General features: G+C 35.0%; 1 protein-coding gene across 2 annotated transcripts in view; it reads left to right on the forward strand.

Moving 5' to 3' along the window:
* The window catches only part of LOC106871751 (uncharacterized), a 102,068-nt gene that overhangs the window by 44,114 nt on the left and 36,267 nt on the right, over positions 1-21,687 (forward strand). For both annotated transcript variants that reach the window (XM_052968169.2, XM_089352938.1), the window contains exons 2-6: positions 3,487-4,816; positions 10,136-10,276; positions 12,752-12,854; positions 15,358-15,431; positions 20,005-20,145. In XM_052968169.2, coding sequence (XP_052824129.1) covers positions 3,539-4,816; positions 10,136-10,276; positions 12,752-12,854; positions 15,358-15,431; positions 20,005-20,145 — 1,737 coding nt within the window. In that variant the 5' untranslated portion in view covers positions 3,487-3,538. The remainder of the gene's footprint in view (positions 1-3,486; positions 4,817-10,135; positions 10,277-12,751; positions 12,855-15,357; positions 15,432-20,004; positions 20,146-21,687) is intronic.

A 21,687-nucleotide genomic window follows, 5' to 3' on the forward strand; every position in this document is an offset into this window, starting at 1 on the left:
AGATGGACAGGCAGTTTAAAAGCATCAATTTGTTTATAAATATTTATACAGAAGAGAGTATAAAAAAAATATACAAATTTAGGAGAAAATCCAAAGAATCTGGAGAGTGAAAGTTCATAGTTATTCCTCATAGACAAGTATAAATCTAGGAAGTTCATGAGATATTAAGACTAGATAGAGGAGAATTTGTGTTAGTTCAACCTAGACTTGGGATTCACTAGTCAAAACCTTGCAAGTAAGGGATTGGAAAGTGCAGTTTTTTTTTTTTTTACATCTGTTTCCGAGTTGGGTGTTCATTAGGAGTCTTTACTACTCTGTGTAGTGTCTAGTCATCATCATTGTCATTTAATGTCTGTTTTCCATGCTGGATGGCTTGATAGGAGCCAGCAAGGCCAGGAACCACACAAGGTTTCATAGTCTGTTTTGGTTTGGTTTCTACAGCTGGATGCCCTTCCTAATGCCAGCCATCAGTGCTTGCATGAAATTTAAGATTTCATGCAAGGAAAGAGCAATTATAGGTACAAGAAGAGGTCAAGTTCTGCAGGGAGCAGATAGCCACCATGTGTGTGTGTGTGTGTGTGTGTGTGTGTGTGTGTGTGTGTGCAAGCAACAGGAAGTTTTGCCAATAATTTGAAACCCCATTTCTTGTTCATCTGATAATTTTTTTTTTTTTCATGGGATCTTGCCTTGTTTTGCATATGTTCTAATTGTATGTGTTTTACATAGAATCAGACACAATCATTTTTATATATACTAGCTATTAAGACGTTTGCACACATTTTAACTGAACTGCTTTGTCATACTCAAACATAGACATGCCAAAATTGCTCTTTTACAAGTTTCCAAAACTTGCACGCCCATATTTATTTATTTATTTTTACATACGTCTGTGTGGAGGTGCAGGAGTGGCTGTGTGGAGGCATAGAAGTGGCTGTGTGGTAAGTTGGTTGCTTACCAACCACATGGTTCTTGGGCGAGTGTCTTCTATTATAGCCTGAGGCCGAGCAAAGCCTTGTGAGGTAGACGGAAACTGAAAGATGCCCATCGTATATATATGTGTGTGTTTGTGTGTCTGTGTTTGTGCCCCCACCAACATCGCTTGACAACCGATGCTGTTCACATCCCTGTAACTTAGTGGTTCAACAAAAGGGTCCGATAGAATAAGTACCAGGCTTACAAAGAATAAGTCCTGGGTTTGATTTGCTCAACTAAAGGTGGTGCTCCAGCATGGCTACAGTCAAATGACTGAAACAAGTAAAAGAATAAAAGAATTTATCTGAAACATTCTTATAGCACATAATCATAGACTAATTCCTCCCACAAGGACTTTTTTCACTAAAAAGATATTTTTAACTCTACTTTTTAACATTTTTTACTAAGCCGGTAGCAACTCAGTATAATTTTTGAAAGTGCAGTAAATAAATATATTTTGATTTATCTAAAAAGACTCACTTCTGTTTCTTTTGGTAAACTTATAAAAATTTGCATTTACATTTGCCCATACCTTTTGCTTACATCATTGTTGCTTTTGTAAATGATATCAAGGAAAGGATAGAGATTCTACAGAAATACTATTTTGTCTTTAGTAATCCCACTGAGGTTGACTTTGGTAGTATCAATGAATCCAGCTCCCTACAGATTTTCAACATATCTTTTAACATCACGGATGTATTCATAGCAATAAATGAAATTAAATATTACTCTTCAGTAGCCTTCCCAATAGATTCCCTGCTAGCACCCAGATGGAATACCAACACTAACTTGCATCTCATCTAGCTAATCTCTGGAGAAAATTGTTAGATGCAGGCTATGTTCCCAAACATTTCCTATCCTAATTTTTTATCTTATTTTTCAACAAGGAAATAATTTATATCATCTGGTCTCATTTATCTCTCATTATCAAAATATTTGATAGGCTGGTAAGGTCAAGAACAACTAACTTCCTGGAGGGTAACAATCTCCTAAATTTCAATTGGCATGGTTTTCATTGTAGCAAAGACTGTGTAAAAAAGCTTTCTACATTTGCTTTGATGACATTCCAAAAGTTTTAGGAGAATGATGAAATACAGATGTTTCATATCTTGACTTCAGCAAAGCCTTTGACACACAGACACAACTTTTAACATTCTACTGTTAAAACTCTCTTACAGGTTATAACACTAGATTAAGTATTTGCAGGTAAGCAGAACTCAGCATGTTTTGGGTTCAACATGCTGAACCCACAAAACCCAGCAAAAGTCACCAGAGGTGTCCCCCCAGAGATTTATGTTGGGTCTCCTCTTTGTAGTGCACGTAAATGACATGACAGATGTCATCAAAAACAACAAAATAGAAAATTCACAAGTTTCCAAGTTACCAATGGATAAAATTTCAGTCTGGTCTAAAACAAATTTGCTTACTGAGAGAAAATTTAAACTTATGAAGTTTTGGAAAAAAACACGTGCTTAAGCACCTATTTTCTTTCCCCTTAGGAGAATCATTTGATATCTAACATCCTCCATCACCCAGGTTCCTGACCCACCCATCTCTCCACTTCTTATCGCCCTTGTTGCATCCAATCCCATCCTGCTTGGCACTAACCACCATGTTTAGTTTTTCCTCCTCAGAGTATCAGTCCTCAAGAATCTCCTTTCTCATGTCTTTCTTCTGTAGCAATTTAATGAAACACTGACAGCATGAAACTTGCCATTATAAGAGGCCCTGCAAGTGTCATGAATACTCTTTCTACAGATTCAGCAAATAAGACCACTTATTCTGTACTTTTGAAGACCTGTAGAATAAGAAATCCCTTATAAAATGTAGAGGTTGGTGTGACAGGGAGAGCATCCAGTCACAAAGCCCTGCTTCATATATAGCCCTGTTCGACCTATGCATGCATGCATGAAAAAACAGCCATTAAACAAATGAATGAATATATATCTTCTATGTATTTACATATAATGTATGTTTATGTATGTGTAATAAATGTACATCAATTTTCATGAGCTTACTTATGAATTGTTCTTAACTAGATAATTCATTTGAAGAAGTAATATATTAGATTTCTACTGCAAAGTGAAAGGAAGTAACTGTCCAGGTTTTCAGTTTATGCTCATACCTACCATTAGAACGAATACATATGTGAAGAATTGACAGTCTATAGACTTATTAATTGTTGAATTGGGATAAAAACAAAGTAAAGCATGTGTAACCTGAATATATGCCATATTCTATAGCATAAAAGATGCATAGACATATTAGATACACCCTAATTTCAGCAGCGCATATTCAAGAAAAAATGTTTGTAGTGAATTAAATCATGTAATACTGGCCTAACTCTGCAATCGGATCTAGGATGATTTTTTTTTCTTTTTAAGACATTATTTTGGGGGAGAAAAAATATCTCTTATTTGTCATGAAATAATTAATGCCTTTCATTTAAATGGTGTAAAATTGCACATGGTTAAATCTAGTTTTATATACCTATATTTTTTTTGTTTGTTTCAGAAAATTATTTGCTGGAAATATAAATCTTGATGGATATTATCAGACAAAAGAAATGATGGATGATGAAAGTCAGCAAGAAGTGCAGAATCTCCCACCCGGAAGGTTTAATGACATTAGACTGAAGTTTGAACAAGCTAAACTCACTTCACAGGTGGAAAATGACAATAGTTCAAATGACAGTGTCTTTCACAATACTGCCCCTATTCCTAAACCAGCACCAAGATCATCAGCAGTGCTCCCACCAAAACCTACAGTTAAGGTTAAAAAAGTTGATCTTGAAGAAAAGCCTACTCCTCCTGTTGTCATTCCACGTGTCAAGCGAGATTCACTTATAAAGAATGAAAGCAATGAGGTAGCACAAACGGAAATTACTAACCCAGAGAGTAATATCAGTAATTGTCAACTTCGACCCTTTGTACCAAATCACAAGAGAGGATTCTCTGATTGTATTACCAGTCAACATAGTAACTCATTTGAAAAAGAGAGAAAATCTGAAGGTTCTGCAAGTTTTGGATGTGAGGACATAAATCGTTCTAATGAAGTTTTGAACAAATCTAAAAGTTTCCAAACACCTAAAAAACCTGAAATTGCAGCTAGGCCTACCACTGCTATATACAATCGAGACTATCTTCAACATAAAAAAGTGTCTAGGCACTCATCAGTAAGAGATTCCAATAGAAAAGATACTACAGTAAGCACCTCACCATTATGCAATGATGCCAAATCTCAGGTTGACATGATGGATAAAGAAAATACAGAAAGCAAAATTCCTAAAATTCCGCCAAAACCATCTAATCTTCCAACTGGTACACCACCTAAAAAACCACCTCGGACTTATAAACATGATTTTTTAAAAAATAAAGAGACTGTTTTTAAAGAAAATGAGATATATGAGATGACAACTCCTAATAAAATATCTAAACCAAAAACTGAAAATGCTCACAAAAGGCCACCCCGTCCACCCCCACCCCGGCCACCTGCCCCTAAATCTCCGTTATCAGATAAAGAAAAAGATAAGGGATTGAGGAATTCTTTAAAAACTGTCAACGGTAACGCAAAGCCCTCAGTTGTTACAAATTCTGTGATATCAGATGTAAACAATTCAAAATCTAATTTTAGCCTGAGGAGATGTTTAAGTGTGGAAAGTATACATCCTGATAATAAGTCTAATTGTAATAATGCAATCTATTTAGAAACATCGAAGTTTGGCAGATCTCGTGATGATTTAGATGCACTGAACAATATAGAGGTGTATGTAGATGAACAAGGTTATGCCGTTCCTTACAAATTTTATATCAAAGATGCACCAAACACAACTAATAGCAAAGATGTAAGTAAATTCAGATTCATTGTATTTAAATTTTTAACCTTTTTTTCATGTATTATATTTTTGTGTACCTCACTTCCACTATTTTATTATGTATGTATGCTCCCAAATGTTTATTTCACCTTTCTGCATGACACATCTTGTATTACCTTGTAGGTTTAGAGGCCATTGAAGAAACCATTTTTCTAGTTACCTCAGACATGGTTGTATGGTTAAGAAGCTTGCTTTGAAACCATGTGATTTCAGGTTCAGTCTCACAACATGGTGGGCAAGTGTCTTTTACTATAGCCCAAGGCCAACCAATGCCTTGTGAGTGAATTTGGTTGACAGAAACTGTAGAAGTTCATTATATATATATATATATATATATATATATATATATATATATATATATATATATATATATATATATAAATATAAAATCATCATCATCATCATCATATTATATTCATTGTCTTGCAAGTTACTTGGTGACCCTGCCAGTGCTGGTGCCACATAAAAAGCATCCAGTCCACACTGTGAAATGGTTGGTATTTGGATGGTCATCCAGCTGTGAAAACCATGCCAAAACTGATCTCACCTGTGCTGGTGCCATGTAAAAAGCACGCAGTTCATTCTACGGGGGGGGGGGGGGGGGGGGCATCCAGCCAATGCCCTTTTGCTAAATAAAAGAAATTACTATTAGAAGGGATAAAGAATTAATGCTTTGCAGTGTGTCTTTTAGCACTTTATGTTTTGTGTTCAAATTCTACTGAGGTTAGTGTTATCTTTCATCCCTGTGTGGTCAATAAAAAAGAGTTTCAGTAAAGCAATGGAGGTCTGAACCTCTTCCCCTCTAAATTGTTGAACTTGTACCTGAATTAGAAGCAATTATTAATATTATTACCATTATTATTATTATTATTAGAACAATGGTTTGGCTGAATCATTTAGTGTTGGACAAAATATAATTCGACACTTCTTTCGGTTTTATATGTTCAGAGTTCAAATCATGCCATTGTCAACTTTGCCTTTCAAGGTTGATAAAGTAAAGTACCAGTTAAGTACTGAGGTCAGTGTAATTGACTACACCCCCAACCCCCCAAAATTTCTGGCCTTGTGCCAAAATTTGAAACCATTATTATTTGATATTTAGTTATATCCTTTTATGTTTTGATTTCAAAGTCCAAACTTTGTGTTCTAAATACAAGCATTAAAATTAGTCCTTCATCTTTAGAACTGACATTCTAATACTCTCTTCACTTCCAAGTACTCCAACTAGACAGGTCTTCCCTCTAATCTGAGAGTCCTACACAATCTAAGTATTTCTCACTTTCTTTGGACCAGTGGTAAAAAATGGAATGGAATTCATAAAATAAATTTAATGTGGGCTTCCATATACATACTTCATAAAATGAACTATGTGTATTGAACATATTGTAGTATGTTTTTAAATTTACATGACAATTATCTGGCTATTTCATTTAAATCTAAAAAATAAAGGAAGGCACCTAGCTTAGTGGTTAGGGTATTTAGCTCACAATCATAAGGTCATGAGTTCAATTCCCAGCAACACATTATGTCCTTGAGTAAGACACTTTATTTCATGTTGCTCCAGTCCACTCAGCTGGCAAAAATGAGTTGTACCTGTATTTCAAAGGGCCAGCCCTGTCACACTCTGTGTCATGCTGAATCTCTCTGAGGACTACATTAAGGGTACACATATCTGTGGAGTGCTCAGCGACATGCACATTAATTTTATGAGCAGGCTGTTCCATTGATTGGATCAATTGGAACCCTTGTCATCGAAACTAACGGAGTGCCAGTTTAAGAGATAAATGCATTTATTCCTTATATAAACTCTGTAAAAGTTCCCATTTGAACAATAAAAGTTTCACATTTTGGCACAAGACCAGAAATGTTGAAGGCAAGGGAATAATGTCAAATGCATCAACCCCAGTGCTTGACTGGTGCTTATTTTATCGACTCTGAAAAGATGAAAGGCAAAGTCCACCTTGGTGGCATTTGAACTCAGAATGTAAATCCAGATGAAATACTGCTAAGCATTTTGTCTGTTGTGCTAATGATTCTGCTAGCTCACCACCTTTCTCATTTGTACCATTGACATGGTGATGGTTGTTAAGGTTGTTTGTTTTTTTTTTCTTCTCTCAATGAAATAAGAAAAATATCAATACAACATAGAAAATTTTTGACATTTATTAGAGCATTTAATTTTTTGAATTAAAGAAAAGAATTGTAAGAAATTTGTTTTTTGTATATTATGTGTTGAAAAAAATGTTTCCATTGATAAAGTCAAACAAATTATAAATAGTTTATTAACCCTTTTTTTACTATATTTTTGTTGAAATACACTACTTCTGTTTCAATTAATTTTGAAAATAATGAGGAATTTAGTGGCTAGCCAGCTCCATGTCAAACCCTCCAACCCATGCCAGCATGGAGAGTGGATGTTAAACAATGATCATGATGATGTGTGTGATGATCTTTGTTATTATTAAACTAGTGTTTGGAACATAAATTAACATGAAATTTTGTTGGAAAGTTTTTATTTAGATCGCTTTAAAACAGGAAGTTTGTATCATAAAACCAGGGGACTGCAGCTAACAATTAGTGTTTTGTCACATGAGCTTTCTACTGTGTAATTAAGTCAGAATCAGAATGATGAATAAAATATCAAAATAAGATAATAGCACCTATGGAAACTGTTCCTATCTTGAATTCTTATTGCATGCCTATTTCATTGTCTTTAACATGTTTGTTTCATAGTTCTTGTCAAATTGAGAGCTTAGGGGCTGAAAAAATAAATGGTTGAGATTCTGCAAACATACCATTTATAAATATGAATAATTGCTTCTAATTTAGGCACAAAGACCATCAGTTTTTGAGGGAGGGTGTTAGTGGATTACATCGACTCCAGTACTTAACCGGTACTTTATTTTATTGACACCAGATGAATGAAAGGTTGAACTCAGAACTTACTTTGAAGTGTAAATAATGAAGAATGTCGAAATAATTGAAATTATGTGTCTGCATAAGAATAATAATTAAATAAATAATAAATGCGCCCTTTTAAACCTAGCCAGGCTCATGGGCCCTGTTTCAATGGTGTATGTATTCCCCAGCTGGACGGGACACCAGTCCATTGTAGCGTTACTCATTTTTGCCAGCTGAGTGGACTGGAGCAACGTGAAATGAAGTGTTTTGATCAAGGACACAATGCATCGCCTGGTCCAGGAATTGAAACCACAATCTTACGATCATGGTGCTGACACCCTAACCACTAAGCCATGCGCCTCCACAAGAATAATAATTGCTTAAGTGAATTCAACACATAATGATAAGGCCTTTAGTGAAGAATGTTTGCCTTATATTTTGGCTGTATATATATATGAGAAAAGGTAATCCAAGTAATATCAAAAATGAAATAGTTTAACTTTTATAACATATAACTTTAATCTCATGTTTTGCTGATATTATGGCATATGGTTTTAGAAAGGATGAAATAATGTTATTTAAAACTTTCACTTTTTCTGTGTTGTATTCATTCAACTTCTGCCAGCAGCCTCTGTTCTATGCTTGATTTTTGATGAATAAAAGTGGGTTTGATGTTGTTGCTTTCGTATATGCCTTTTACTGTGATCTAACTAGCTTGTAGAAATCCTGTTTGGATTTCTTGATGTTTATTATGTACATATCCCATATGTTTTGTGGGTGGATACTGGAGATGTGTGGTGCTTTGAATTCCAAGCTATAACAGTATCTAGTTCTAGCTTGGGATGATGGAGGCTGAACTTTTAAGGTTCATATAGTAGCATCTGGTTTAGAGTTTTACATAGTATTTAATGCCAGAGTGTAGTATCGGTTGTTCCAAGGTCTGGCTATTAATTACAGCATGTCTTTCTCTTCTTTGCTTTTAACCTCTTACAGGCAATCTTCTGCAGGATTGGATTATTTCCAGTTCAGTAATGAGTTTGACACTATGGGGATAAGAACTATATCTCAGAGCAATTATTCAAATGGCTGAGAACAAGTGTCTTACACAGAACCAATATGACTTGTTCTAAATGTTCCCAGGATTCATCATTCCAATCTTCTGTGCTCCACCCCATCATAGTAACATGTTCATAACATTATTCATCATCACTATTTATAATTCTCAGCTCATTAATATATTCTGAATTCGAGATTGTGATTTCTTATCTTTTATACATCCAGAGTGGAATGTGTTAGTTGATAGTTGTGTATTTGTAATTTTCTAATATTAAATTGCATGCTGTTTACTTTACACCTACCCATTGTTTATGGTATTGAAGTTTTTGTGTAGGCTGTTGACATCATCCAGACTTACAATTATCTTTCATATTTTGCCATCAGTAGCATATTGAAGGAAATTAATACAATTCTGCATTTCTTAGATGAGGAATTTTTTTTATTATGTATCAGTTAGAATAGTGTCCTCATGTTGGGTGTTCTTGGTTGTTGCTTTTACTGTTTCAGCTATGTATGCTCTAGCCTTCTTCAGGTGTTTTGTGATTTGTCTGGGATTGAACTCAGAACTTCTATTTGACTGCACTACATTAACTAGCACCTTTATCCACTACTCTGAGAGAGATATTGCAAAAAGCAATGACCCACTAGCGAGAATCGTCCACTTTTCTTGAAAGGGTTTTGTTGATTGTAGCAACTTGACTCCTGTTTCTTAAAAACTCACACATCCACTCTTCTACATTTCCAGTCTTGCTGAGATCACGTAGCTTATGACATATTATCCCACAACTTTGTTGAAATCCTTTGCAAAGTTGAAATGCACCACATCTACATTTGACTTATTGAACATCTACTTCAATATTTAATCATAATAAAAACAGTGTGAGGTAGCATCTACTTTGTTGGAAAATGTGATGATTGTCATTTTCTTCTGGAAACAAGTCATTTTCTTCTGGAAACAACCAATTTCTTTCTGATAATGCATTCCATAACCTTGCTATGTAAAATCAAAAATAGATCTATAGATCTTAACATGTACTCTGCTTCCTCGCTGATGGAAAGGACATAAAGCTCCTTTTTAGCTTTTTAGGGAGCTTGTCTTTTGCAAGAAAGCTTTGGAAATGTATCAGCAGTGATTTTACTAAAGGATTTTTGCATGTTTTTCGGATGTTAGGAGAACATCATAGCCTGTTGCTAAGTTAAGGTTCATGTTATCTATAACAGATGTTACACTTTTAATTATTTATAACATATAATTTGAATTGAATTCCATACTTGAAATTTAATTTTAATTGATGTAATTATTATCAAACCATTAATATTTTCTGATTGTAGTCTTCAAAACAGTTTGATTTTGCTGAAAAAATCCAACATCTTAGGCGCCGTTTTGGAGACCCCACTTTAAAAATTGCAAACACTCCACCGAAAAATCTAAGTGGTTCCGATCACAAGTTAAATCGTGGGAAAGTTAATTTGGTAAGATGTTTTCATTTTCTTGTCTGTATATTGTTAATGTTGGCACTTTAGTAAATATCCCTTAAACACAATTTTTTTTTTTTTATAGTTAAGATACTTGATTATAAATTTTCTGTGTATAACTTTCAATGAGATTAAAAAAAAAAATTTTTAATGGCACGGGTGTGGATGTGTGGTAAGAAGCTTGCTTCTGAACCACATGATTCTGAGTTCAGTCCTGCTTCATGGCACCTTGGGCAAGTGTTTTCTATTATAGCCTATGGTCAATGTAAGCCTTGTGAAGACTTCAGTTGCACACATAGGTGTTTCAGAAAAAATGCATTAATGAAATTATGATGTATATTTTCTGCCTCATTTCTTTATTTGGCAGGATGATAGTCAGCTTCAAATGAAACAAAATCTCTTAAGATCATAACACTTTATTTTAGCTGATGCTTTGTGTTCTCTTGGTTGATAGTTTCTTCCAAGTGTCTTTCCATTTCTGTTTATATCATACTTATCAGTGACAAGTCAAAATATCACATCTGTTTACACAAACTTATGAAAAATTCTTTATGGCATGTTGGCAATTATGTGGGGAGACCACATCATCTCATGATACTGCCTTCCCCAGCATACATACCCTCTTCTCCTACTATGTGTCCTATATTATTTAAATGACTCTGTTTCCTTTATGAAACATTTTTAACTGTCTAAAGAAAGATTCTCTTAGAAAGATGAAAGGAATGTTAAATTTTTGTCTCTTATCTGCTATCTGGAATGAGTGTTTGCCAACAAAACTACAGGGATGGTACCTCAGCCTGATAGCCAATTGCAGTCTCTCAAAATATAGTCAGCAATATGAGCTTTACATCCTGTATAGTAAATCTCATGAATTATAAACAACTGATCTGAAAGAGGACAAATTGAAATATGATAGTCATATAATGTAGTTTATATGTGATAAGCTTATCGTTTCACATTGTAATTACATACATTTTCCCTACAAAACCTTTTTAACCCATTAGTATTTAAGTTGGCCATACCAAGCCCTAATATTCAACCAGTTTCATGTTTAAATCGGCCAGATCCAGCCTCTCACACCTACCCTACAATATCATCACAAAAAATAAACAATTACATCATCAAAATCTGAAAGGTAAGAAAGAGTGCATGGTTTATTCAAAACAATGTGAATAAGTATTACATTTGACAAAGTAAACTGAATGCTAAAGGATTGAAATATCTTTCAATAAATGCATGCTGAAACACACTAACATCCCTCCCCCCTTCCACAAAATATACTTGTAAAATAAGGATGTATTTTATGTGAGTGCATTTTTTTATATGCTAGCAAATCAGTATTTCATTTGTTTTATGGGCCTGAAGTAGAGGACCCAGCAATGGAAAGATAACTTTTTGATATCTTGCTTCAAAGGCCTCTTAAAGAACTTCTATAGGAATATTTTTCTATGAACTTTATCAAAGGATAAGTTGCTGCTTGAAAAGATTTAAATTCTTCTATATTACACTATTGTTCTGCAAGCTTATATATAATCACCTCAAACATTTGTGGTGTGTGCCAAACTTAATTTCATCTGTGTAGGCTACTAATGGATTATGTTTCTAAGTTTCCATAGATTTGATGTTTTTTGAGATATATACAGCTACTTCTATATGGAAACAATTACAATAACAAAAAGAACAATAGATCTGGAACCTTTCATGCAAGTTTTCACCCTCTTTGTAACACTGACTGGCCTGTGCTCAACTGCTATTGGCACTGAACCTTTCTGTGTTTCGAAGATCTTGTTTGAATATTTTCTACTATTGGCAAGATCTACACACACGGTTGGCTGCATGTTGGCTTGTACCTGCAACTACCTTACATACCATTCTACTGTGACCTCTTACTCATTTTGGCATTTGATATGCATGCAGTTTGGTTTGTCGGTGTCATGTTGCAAGTTGATGGCCTTGGTAATAATGCATCAGGCAAAATACTTAGCAGCTACTCTTCCAGCTCTTTACATTTTCAGTTTAAATTCTGCTGAGGACAACATTACCTTTTATGTACCAGTTGAATACTGGGGATCTATGTAATCAACTAACCTGCCTCCACCCTTTGAAACTGCTGGCTTTGTGCCAAAATTTTAAACCATTGTTAAAGTTAACTAGCGAGCCTCTCTGTGGTAATTCAATCTTCAAGAAAGAGCTGCTTAATCTCCCTCAAACTAAACCTTTCTGTTTTAAGGAAGCCCCCCAAATTTCTGAAATCTTTTAACCATTCATGTTAGAAGTGAATATCAGTATTTTTTTATAGATTCTTTGATATGGTAAATAAAAACGGCTTATTTCTTCAAGGGAATTGATATTTGTAAAATAATTATGAAAAAAAGAAAAAAAAAAAAGGACCTGTTTTAATCACTATCCCACTAATGAACTAGCATTGTTTTAATTTGTTTTTATTAATCAGAAGTCCTCTTCATTCTCTAGGTGAGGCATAAAATAAACCAGTCTTATGCTGTTATGCACAGAAACGTGAAACAACCAACTGAAACTTCTCAGTCTGAAAGACCTTTATCCGAAAATGATTCAGGTAAATTCAGACAAATTTTGCTCTTTCTCATTAACATAAATTGTGTGTGTGTGTGTTATTCATCCTTAACACATTCCGTTGTTGACTACATGAATGTTCATAGTTTTCAGTTCAGTTTTGATCCTTTGAACCATCTCCAATTGAGAGACAAGTCTTTCATGCATTATCTCTAAGCTCTCTCTTCTATCCAGGCTATATTCCAACTTCTTTCTGAAAGATGATGTCTGTTCCAATGTAAGATTCCATTCTCTCTCTCTCTCCACTGAACATCAGCAACAAAGACTTCTATTTACTCTGCTACAAACACTCTCTTCCCCTTTACTGTAAGTTCATCTGTTATCTTTGTCACTTTTTGAATTCCCCCAAATCACCAGATGTTTGCCAGTCTCTCACCCTACATTGAGGACAACTGCTTCAACCATCTCTGAAGTCATTATCCAAAATGACTTCAATTTCATTGCATATAATTCCTCTTGATTGTCTCTAACACCACTGGTGCAGATGCTAAATTGTTTATTTCTCTGAATTGTCTACACCAGTTAATATTCTTCCTTACCCATTTGACTGTCACACCTACTCTCCAAACATACTAATGAAGCTAGTTTGCCTCACATACTCTTACTGTTCAACAATTCTGCCTAAATTGTTGAAGCTCTGCTAGTTCTATGCATTGGCAGTTAATGTCCTTTACCCTAGATCAGTCTGAAACAGCTAAAGAAGCCATATTTCTAGGCATGTTTGTCCACAATTTTTATACAACCGAACATTGCTGCTGAGAATAGCTGGAGGTGTTTGTCCACTACAGCAATGCCTGCAATATGACCATCTAGAGAGCAATGATTGCTTTTGTGCATGCTAACTTTCACCCAGGTTTTCACATCAGTTGCCATAAGGGTCTCTACATGATTTGCAGAATCTTTCTACTTACTATTTCTTAATCCAGATGGCTCTGTAAGAAGCACTCCTACAAATAAAGTATTTACTGCCTGAATTGCTTGAAGTTACATACTGTATATATACAACAGAACTTCTCCCAAACTTACTAACCTACCTCACATTTTTCCAAACTACATACTCATAGCTGTCAAGCTGTCTTATACACAAAAAAATGTTTTGTTTATTCCAGTCTAAAAAGACAACTATTCCTGATATTCCTTCCATTACTCTCATATAATGTGCCAGAGTCAGTTGTTATTTTCACCAAATTCTTCAATTTTTTTCCTTTCTGTGTATCTATTTGTCCCAATTTATGAAAACATGCAATGTTGTATGTCACACTTGAGAAGTGCTGCACATACAAGCATCCAAGACTGCTTTATTTAGTAATTTAACTGATTTGGCAAAGACTCTCACCAACAGACTACAACCACTGGCTCACTCACATATATGATGTTTCTGCTCTCTTTATTCTTATTACTACATCTTCTCCTTTGAACTAACAAACCTACATGCCATCCCCTGTTTTAGACCACTTGATTTATCCACTTCTAATCATCTTGTCAGCTCTGTTGTGTTCGAATCCCTTACTCCAAACCCTACATTCTGCCTTGTATTTCCACTACCTGAATTGCTCTGGTCTTCTTGAATTCTTTCTTAGCTCACATTTTTCACTACTAGTCATTGATCTACAAAAGTTTAAATACAACAGCAACTACATTGATTTCACCAGATTGGAAACTTCTAGAAAAGTGATGAGTACAATTATAATGCTTTTTCTTGGCAGTCTTTCAAGCAGTCATGTCCGATGTGTTTGTGTATATGCATACTTGTGTGCATATGTCCATGTGTAGCCTTATTATTGATTACTTTGAGCAATGAAATATAAAAGCTGTAAACCCTCAAGTTAACAGACTAATAGGAGGGAGATATGTCTGTTAATGCTGAAATACCATTAAATTGAATGTAAGCTAGGGTTTCTCACATCTTCTCACTCCCAAAATTTCAATCCTACAAATACACAGCCTTTTCCTATCTTTTACCTTAGTCAATGTTTATCTTGCTTGTTGGCCCCCAGTAGTATTTCTTATTTTCTCTATTTCTCTTTCCTATTTATTGCCTTTTCATGCTTTGTTTTCTTCTTCCTTATTATTCTTCAGAACAGTTTAATTTCTTTCCTCCTCTCTTTCTCTTCAAAGGTTTATATCTTTATTTCACTTCATTCTCATGATCTTTAATGTTTTTGAATAAATATTGTATATGAAAATATTGTATTATCATTATTACTTGTTCAGTTAAATCTCAAATCTATTAATTTGGCAGTCTATTAGTTTAGAGTGCTTTTTCTTTATTTCTTCAGGAGAATCAACATTTACCAAAAAGAAATTATTTTAAAGCTGTTGTATTTCCATAGTATATATTGAAATGGCACTATTTCATTTTGTTTCTCAAGTCTGCAATATTTTTCATTCTTTAGATAAGATAAAGAACAAACCAGCCTTGTGCTATGTTACACAAATAAATGGCATCAATATTATACTTACTGCTTTCTGTTTTCTTGCTATAGATGCTGACAGTTTGGTTGATGAATCAGAAATAAAGAAGAGAGTAGAATATTGTAGCACTATCAAATCTAAAACGGTAAGTAACACCAATAAGCAGGTGTTTACAAACCATGTTGTACTAAAAGGAGTATTTATAGTTGTGTTTTGTTTATATTTGTAGAGACCAATATAAATTATCTTTTGTGACTAGAACAGTTTAGGATGTCTGAATTTTGCAGAAAAAAAATATAGGTAGTTAATTCAATATTATTAAATATTCAGATGTATTTTTTTATTTATTATTATTATTATTATTATTATTATTATTATTATTTTGGTTTGGCTCAGGTTTGGTCTTATTCCTGGTAGGATTTATTATTTGTCATTAGCACAAATAATTCCTAAACAAAAAAGGTATTGAACTCCTTAGGGAATCAAAAATCTCAAAAAGGGAGAGTTTTGGAAAAAAATAAAACAAAATAAATTTCGTTTCCTATGGAAGTCGAAATCTCAAAAGGGGAGATGTTGTGGCAAGAGTCACGTCACCCCCTGCGAGAATAGACTGGCTGAACAACTATAAATAGTAGCAGTCTGAGTGAGGTAGGGGAAGAGTAGGCATTAATTGCAGGTAGTTGTCAGGTGTGGTTTTGATAGTTTATTTGTTCGGGTATAGTTTGTAGAGAGTTTGTTGGATTGTTACGTTGTTGTTACCCTGCTTTGTTATATATTTTGTTGTTACTACACGGTTATAGTGTAAAAAAAAGGTATCGTCATACATATTGGCGATACAACACAAAACAAGACCACTAACACCAGCATGACCCACAGCAACTCCAACAACAACAGCACTAATGACATCAGCAAGAACAACACCAACAGCAATAATAGTAGTAACAGCAACAACAACAAGAATAATATAATAACTATCAGCAGTAGTAACAGCATCAATAAAAGCGCTGACTTCTACAATAGTATCAACAGCAATGCTATTTATGGAGACAATGACGAGAATACACATCCGAAGGAAAAAATTTCCTCCACAAATATAATAAATACATAGAACACTCATTCCTTGTAAGGGAAAGTGGAAGCAGTTAAAAATATCAGAAAGATATCATTTGACCCAGTGTCATGGCTCTTCCTGAAGAGGAAAGGATTTCCACTAAAAAGAGAATGATAATTTATAAGTGTATTAAGTGCAGAGAGAGTAAGCTTCTATACTCTTTTCCAGCTGAAATAGAAAAATGCCTGGAGGAGGTGTGGCCTTCTGTAGTTTATGTCTATCAAGGAAAACAATATGAGATCATGATAGCTATCTGTAGCAATGAAGAGGAAGCATGTAGGATGGTTAAAATGACCTGCCCCTCTGACTAGTATGTGATGCTCCCTTTATACCTGGGATGTCCGTGTGACCAAAGTCAGAGTCTCAGACAAAACTCCAGAGTAATGGCCATGCTAGAGGAGCACGGGAAGGTGATAAGCTTACGATTAAGCCCCAACAAAACAGAACAGGAATATCCAGGGAGTTTCAGGTTTTGGTTGCTCTGGAAGTCACTGTCGTGGTGTTGGACTCTTTGGACATAGAAAAAATCATCGACACTATACTGAAAGAATATCAGGAATGCACAAGAGCACTCCTAAACTAGGACAAGGCAAGTCGACTATCTGTGATTTCTGTAACTGGATGGAGGGTCTGGTGAAAATGCTTGGAGTCTGGTTTGGACCAGATCTCCAGGTAGATAGGAACTGAGAAGAGGTCATGACTAGAGTGGCCAAGCTCACCCAGAAATGGTCAGAAAGGAATCTGTATCTGAAAGCCTGGGCAGAAGTAGCAAATGCATATATTGCCTCAGTAGTGTACTACCGTCTAGCCATCGTACCTTGACCTATGAAAACTCTGACCAGATTGGAGCGCTTGCTATTCTGATTCTTATGGAAGGGTCAGGTTCCACTGGTCAGAAAATCCATCTCCTGTCAATACCCACACCATAGTGGTCTTGGAATACCGTCCTTAATGATGCAGAGCCACACTTTGAGGCTGTTGCACCTACAGAAATATCTAAATCACTGTGAGGAAGTGGATGATGATGACAATGAAAATAAGGGTGAACTGGTGTGGGTGTCTTTTGTGCAACATGTCTTTCTACAGCTCATCTCATTGACAGAGCTGCAGTCATGAGTCAAACATAGACCAAGGTTGGGCATTTGGCATCTAGAATGTTGCCAGGCACTCACTAAGTGTACTGCCCCACTATTGGAGATTCTATTTATTTATTTATTATTTATTTCTTTACTTTTTATTATATATCCTCTGTTGTATCCTTTAATGTGGTAGTATCTCCCCTTGATTGATGGTAACCCATGTTTTTGTGTGCTGTGACTTGTCCTTCGATATTGTCCTCCATGTTTGGGCCTTTGTGGTCAATAAAAGAAATCATTATTATTATTATGATTTCTAAGTTTGGCACAATACCTGCAATTTTGGTTAGTGGGACAGTTGATTACATTGATCTCAGTACTTGACTGGTATTATATTTTATCAACCCTGACCTGAAAGGATGAAAGGCAAAGATGACTTCAGCAGAATTTGAACTCAGAACATAGAGTCTGAAGGAATGTTGCTAATAGGTATGGCTGAGAAGTTTGTTTCTACTAAAGCCATAGACCAATGGATTTAGTTGGCAGAAGCTGAAAGGCGTCGAGCTGGCAGAAACGTTAGCATGCCAGGCGAAATGCTTAATGGTATTTCATCTGTCTTTACATTCTGAGTTCAAATTCCGTTGAGGTCGACTTTACCTTTCATCCTTTCGGGGTCGATAAATTAAGTACCAGTTACGCACTGGGGTCGATTTAGTCGGCTTAATCCCTTTGTCTGTCCTTGTTTGTCCCCTCTATGTTTAGCCCCTTGTGGGCAATAAAGAAATAAGAAATAAGAAACTGAAAAAGGCTTGTGTATGTGTGCATGTGCATGCACATGTGTTAGTATCGCCTTGTCTTGACATAATGCAAATGTTGTAAATGAGTGTCATCATCGTTATACAAGCAGTGTCCTTCAAGTCTAATGCTTGGCCATAGAAATGTATTGCCTTGCTTGAAAACAGTTGAAGGTTGGCAACAGCAAGAACATCCAGCTGTAGAAAATCTTCCTCAAAGAATTCTGCTTGACCTTTGCAAACATGGAAGAGTGGATGCTAAAACAGTGATGATGATGAGAGTTAGAGTGGTTTTGATTTAATCAACAGCAATCTCTGATCTACAAAATTCTGGACATGTGCCAGTTTAGAGACCATTATATCAATATTTCTGTATTGTGTTGTACTTAGCTTTGTATTTCATCTTTCCAGGGTCGATAAAATAAAGTTCTAGTCAAGTTCTGGGTCAATATAATCTATCGACCCCCTCCAACTCCTCTAAATTTGAGGCCATGTGCCTGTGTAAGAAATCAATATTGATATTATTGTAGACATTAACAGTATTATATTCTATTGAAAGGGCTGGGAACTGGTTGAAATTGTAGAGCACAGTAATCTTTTTTGTCTCTGCAGCAGTTAAATTTTATCTTTTCTGCAGTTCTTCCTTGATAGCACTTTTCCTACTTTCCAGAATCATTTCACTTGTTAGCCATCCTTCATCTATTATTGCTGTTCTCTCCATCCATACTTTTATTGATCACCCCCCCTCTTACCACTGTGCCACTTAATCATCTCTCCTACCCTGCCTCCCTGTATCTCACTCTCCTCATTTACTATGCCTACTTCTCTCTTCTCCATCCATTCCTGCAACCTACCCAAGAACACCTCATTTCTTTTCTCCTGTTTACTGTATCATCATTGTTATTCTGCCTTTCTGCACTATCAGATATCTCTTACACCACCACTCACTCTTGACCCCTTCGGCTCACTCATTCCTATCCACCTCGTGCCTTGAATGTCCACCTTGCTACTTCAACACCACTATTTTTATCCCAGCTCCATCCAGTCACTCCCACCCTCTCTTCTAAAATGTGAGTAGTCCTGTAGCTCCTCTACAGCAAGAAACCTGTTCCACTGCAACCTTTTTCTCTCATACTTTACTCCTTTCTACTCCTCATCTCCTAGCATAAAGTTGCCCTTCTTGGGGTTCATAGTCTAGCAAGCTGCATACTGACTTCACTAGTGCTGGTGCCCCCCCCCCTCCCCGCCAAATAGTACCTGGCACATACTGTAAAGATGTCATTAAGAAGGGCGTCCAGCTGTTGAAACCATGCCAAAACAGACAGGGAAGCTTGGCACAGTCCTTGGACCCATCAGATCCTGTCCTAACATCCAATCCATGCCAGCATAGAACATGGAGTTAAATGATGTTGATGATGAATAACAGAAAGGGCTGTATGGAATCAGCTAAACTCTCTTCTCTCAATTTATCAGAAGAAAATATTAAATACATTTTACCTTCTAGTTAAGTTTCCACAAGAAACTAAGTTATTATTGACTTGCTTTTTATAAGTTGTAATTTCTTTTCAGAATATTTTAACTTTTGCAATGTTAGTTTAGACAATCATTATTAGTATTTGTTACATGTTTTGTTTTCTTATTGCAGTTGTCTTTGTTTCATTAATTATGAATCACCAAGACAACACATTGAAAAACATATATATATACTTCTTTACTGCCTGTATATTTATTTAACAGAGTGAAAAAGTCAAAAAGTCTTTACGAGTCCTTGACAAAATCTATCCTCAGTTATTTGAGTATGTTATTTGTGTTGGTCTCCGACTGAATACAGAAAAATTGAACTATGAACCATATGTCATCTATAAGTTTCCTGAAATAGTAAGTATATATATCTACACATTTCATATTTTGCTTTCTTTTTATTACTAGATACTAATGCTGCTATAATAGCCCATAGATTATCATCTACTTACAAAAGTATTTGTCCATTTTAGAAAGCTATTCTTTGAATAAGCTTGTTTTGATGAACAATCTAAAAGAAGCATATAAACTTAAAGAAATATTTCCAAATTTCATTGGCGAAATTTTAATTGTTCATGTTTGTTTGTTGACACAATGTTTTGTCTAGTTAATATCGTAATTCTAACAAAAGTTGGTTCCCTGTATATTTTAGATTATAATGAGGTAAAAGAAATTTGTAGATTAAAATTTTTAATGGTAATTGTTACTTTTGAGGCTAGTTGGATGTGTGCTGTTATAAATTGGTTCATTATTTACCACTTACTTCATTATTTTCAACTTGTTTTAACCCTTTGGCATTCAGATTACTCCGTCAACTCTAATGCTTATTCATTCACATTGTTTTGAATTAATCATGGATTATATTTTAGCTTTGAGATTTTGATGATATCATTGTTTAATTTTAGAACGACATTGCAGAGTAGATGTGGAAGGCCAGATCTGGCTAGTTTGAACATAGAACAGTTAGAATATTTTAGCTGGATATGGCTAGTTTAAATGCTAAAAGGTTAAGGCAACAAGCTAGCAAAATTCTTAGCATGTCAGACAAAATGGTTAGCAGTGTTTGTTTTGGTTTGTATGTTCTGAGTTCAAATGCTGTTGAGGTTAACTTTGCCTTTCATTCTTTCAGGGTTGATAAAATAAGTACCAGTAGAGCACTTGAGTCGATGTAATTGACTGCTCCCCTCTTCTAAAATTGCTGGTCTTGTGCCAAAATTTGAAACCATTATTTTCAACTTGTGTGATATGTTTTTAATTTTTTAAGTCATTCATCTTCTTTCTTTTCCACTATTTCATTGATAATCTTGTCAATGATGGTAGACTTTGAAAAACCAATGGTATTTTATACTTTGTGCTCCTTATTTAAATTAATGATCCATCAACATTTCTAAATTGATGGAGCAATTTATGATATAAACAGTCACTTTTAGTTCTTTCCCTCTTCACTAATCTAGTTTTGGTGCTATTTGAGACAGGAAATAAAATTACAGCCTTCATCATAAACTTCTAGACATATTTGGACATAATAGATTGGATATTATCAGAACTGATTTTCTGGTTATTTTTGCTGTGTTTTTTAAATGTTATCCAATTGGCTAAGGTTATCTTGGTGACCTGTTTAGTGACCTATTCTCATTAACATCATCTTAAGAAGCTCTTCAGATCCTCCAGATTTCTGTCCTCTGTTGTCAACTGATTTCTAACAGAAAGATTGAATAAAATTAATAACAGTTAGTATTGATGGTTAGTATTATTTAGGCTAGATAAAAGTGAGTCCATGGCCCATCTTTCTTCTTTATTGTATGTAGATGAAAGCTATTCACTTATTTTTTAATATCAAGTACATTCAATAGACCTTCAATGATAACTAATTTGTTGAATAATAAAGTTAGTGCTAAC

The sequence above is a fragment of the Octopus bimaculoides genome, chromosome 5 (genome assembly GCF_046866305.1).
Source record: "Octopus bimaculoides isolate indiv1 chromosome 5, ASM4686630v1, whole genome shotgun sequence".
In the NCBI taxonomy this organism is placed as follows: domain Eukaryota; kingdom Metazoa; phylum Mollusca; class Cephalopoda; order Octopoda; family Octopodidae; genus Octopus; species Octopus bimaculoides.